The sequence below is a fragment of the Portunus trituberculatus genome, chromosome 41 (genome assembly GCF_017591435.1).
Source record: "Portunus trituberculatus isolate SZX2019 chromosome 41, ASM1759143v1, whole genome shotgun sequence".
NCBI classification, from domain to species: domain Eukaryota; kingdom Metazoa; phylum Arthropoda; class Malacostraca; order Decapoda; family Portunidae; genus Portunus; species Portunus trituberculatus.
In genome coordinates this window covers 8,152,745-8,155,428 of record NC_059295.1, presented here as the reverse complement: position 1 = coordinate 8,155,428, position 2,684 = coordinate 8,152,745, and the positions used below count along the sequence as shown (strand labels likewise).

The window sequence follows — 2,684 nt, the reverse complement described above, 5'->3', positions numbered from 1 at the left end:
GGCCAGCAGTGCAGCCTCAGTCGCCTTAGCATTTTGTTAAGCAAATCGACGACACATGTTTAACTGCGGCGTAATATTTACAAGATGTACCGTTAGCTACTCTTGGCGTTGCTTATTGGTTCATTTTGGTCACGTGACTGTGCCATATGTTCGGCATGACTCTGCGCATGCGCAGCAGATGATCTGTTCACTTTAAATTTTATTCCTGCACAATAACAATATAATAACTGAAGTTAAATGCAAATATACCACAATAAACTGTTCATATCATAAAACATATAGTCTTGACGTATACAAAAAAAAATGCCCCACCCCAAAAAAAAAACGGCCGTCATGCGCTGTTTTCATTGCTGTCCAATGATTTTTGAAACATCCGGTAATCATGTGAAAACCGGCGAGCGAGGCGCTTCGCCGCCAGCCCGGAGTTCGTCACCAAGTGCTGTGAGCGACGGCGAGGGGCCGCGTGACCACCACCTCGGGTGAAATCGAAAGTTGCTTGAAAGTTAATGTCACCCTATGTGTGAAGGTTGACAACTTATTGACACTGTGGATGTTAGTGATAAACTGTGCGACCGCGCGATCGAGTGGACAGACCATGAACCAACAAACTCCACCACACTGGAGCGGGCGAGGCAGCGGGCTGCCGGAGGATAGTAGAGGACGGCAGCGGTGGTAGTGGTGTGGCGGTGGCGGTGGCCGCTGGTGTGGTGAGCCCGGATGTACCACCATGGAAGAGTACTTCTACTTGGAGGAGGCGGGCTACCCGAGCGTGGCCTACCGGGGCGTCAAGGCAGGTGTAGAGGTTGCGCCTCTTAACCATCGCCCTGACATGGCACCCCATGCAGCCATTGAGGGGTCAGCGGGGTGCCAAGACTATGAGCTGACCCTCCTGGAGTCTCCTAGTGTGTATGACGTGGCCCAATACCCAAGTTATCCTGACGGCAGTGTGAGTGACGGACAGACCTTCCCTAAACCGCCGGCTTTCACACCACATTACGTTCCGGCGTGTGATTTCAACGCGGCTGTCAATAAAGTTCCTGCGCCTGCTTTTCCTCCAAAAGAGTTTGGACTTAACTTGGTGCAGGACTCTGTCCCGGGAACCGCCATACCTGAGAGGGAAAAGGTGCCTCCCCACAGGACGTACGTCAGACCGCAGCGAAGAAGGCGACATAAGCCGCTGGGGAAGGAAATAGTGAAAACGAGACGGGTAGCAGCCAACGCGAGGGAAAGGCGAAGGATGCACGGCCTCAATGATGCTTTCGATCGCCTGCGTGAGGTCATTCCTTGCCTAGGCAGTGACAGGAAGCTCTCCAAGTTTGAGACCCTGCAAATGGCACAGACTTACATAGCCGCACTTCAAGAGCTCCTCAGGTCGTCAGGTGCCTCTGTGTGATGAGTCGAAGAAAACTGGTGTGGGACATCCCGTCGCTCCCAGACACTCGCCCAGTGAAGGTCCACGAGATGTGTCGGTGAATGGACACGTCATCACGCATCTTTTCACCTGTCGGTCATGGCGCCTTTACAACGCTTTGTTGGTGCATTTTACTGCCCGACACTTCTCAGGACAATGAACGCTTGTAGTAAAATGATTTAGTGTTTATTGATACAATTATTTATTCCTATTTGTATGAGTGGAAAGAAATGATCATACCTGAGTATTATTAGTGTATACCGCTATCATGTAAAATTTATGTTGAAGCTTTAATGAGAGTGGCGAGGGACCAGATGCCGAGCAGCGGGGGTTGCTTGTGGTGACGACAGTTTTTTCCTAGGGGCCATAGTATTGATTTTATGAAGAGTCTTGTAATGAATTATTATCAATGTTTACGGAAAATATAAAACTATATACTATATTAGTAGACACCGCCTTTCTCTCAAAATGTGACTGCGAGTTGTGCTTTCATTGTGAAGCTAAAATGGAAATGAAAAAAAGATAATGTAAAGACTGAGATAATCTACTGAGTACTATTTCCGTTATAAGAGCATGTCTTGCTGCCTGTGCATTGTTGTATTGGTATTAAGTTGTTGTTAACCTTAGAAGGGGTGGAGGTAGTGTAAGGCACCAGCTCAGTCAGGGTGCTCGCCAGGACCGGACGTTATTACCTGAGTCATGCTGTGGACCATGTTGGACCTGTGTTTGTTGAGGAGTGAATGTATTAAGAACACCCTAACCAACCAACCAACACACACACACACACACACACACACACACACACACACACACACACACACACACACACACACACACACACACACACACACACACACACACACACACAGACATGAATAAAAAAAATGCATTCTCCTCGACCATACATGCTTGCATAGAGGGTCGAACACCACAGACAGGAAATCGTCCGTCATGCATCACAGGGAATGAATGACGTTCCTTTGTAATGTGTTAACTGTTCCGTCCATGCACCACTCAACCATTTTATAAGTGTCCTCTGTATGTGTATCTGTATCACTACGAAGAGTGACTGTTAATTTGTATTAAACTAAAGTGATTGTCGAGTCTCTTCATGTGTTGCACGTTTACTTGTATACAATATACGCTGGAATGTGGTGTAAGATAATGTAATCTCCGTATATATATATATATATATATATATATATATATATATATATATATATATATATATATATATATATATATATATATATATCCCAACATTCGAGTTGTA

The 2,684-nt window shown here is 46.2% G+C and overlaps 1 protein-coding gene across 1 annotated transcript; it reads left to right on the top strand.

The window, feature by feature from the left end:
- Window positions 1–451: 451 nt before the first annotated feature.
- On the top strand, window positions 452–2,271 carry LOC123516874 (neurogenic differentiation factor 2-like). The gene has a single exon (XM_045276585.1). The coding sequence runs from the start codon at window positions 728–730 to the stop codon at window positions 1,391–1,393; it is 666 nt and encodes a 221-aa protein (XP_045132520.1). The 5' UTR covers window positions 452–727; the 3' UTR covers window positions 1,394–2,271.
- The last annotated feature ends 413 nt before the right edge of the window (window positions 2,272–2,684 follow it).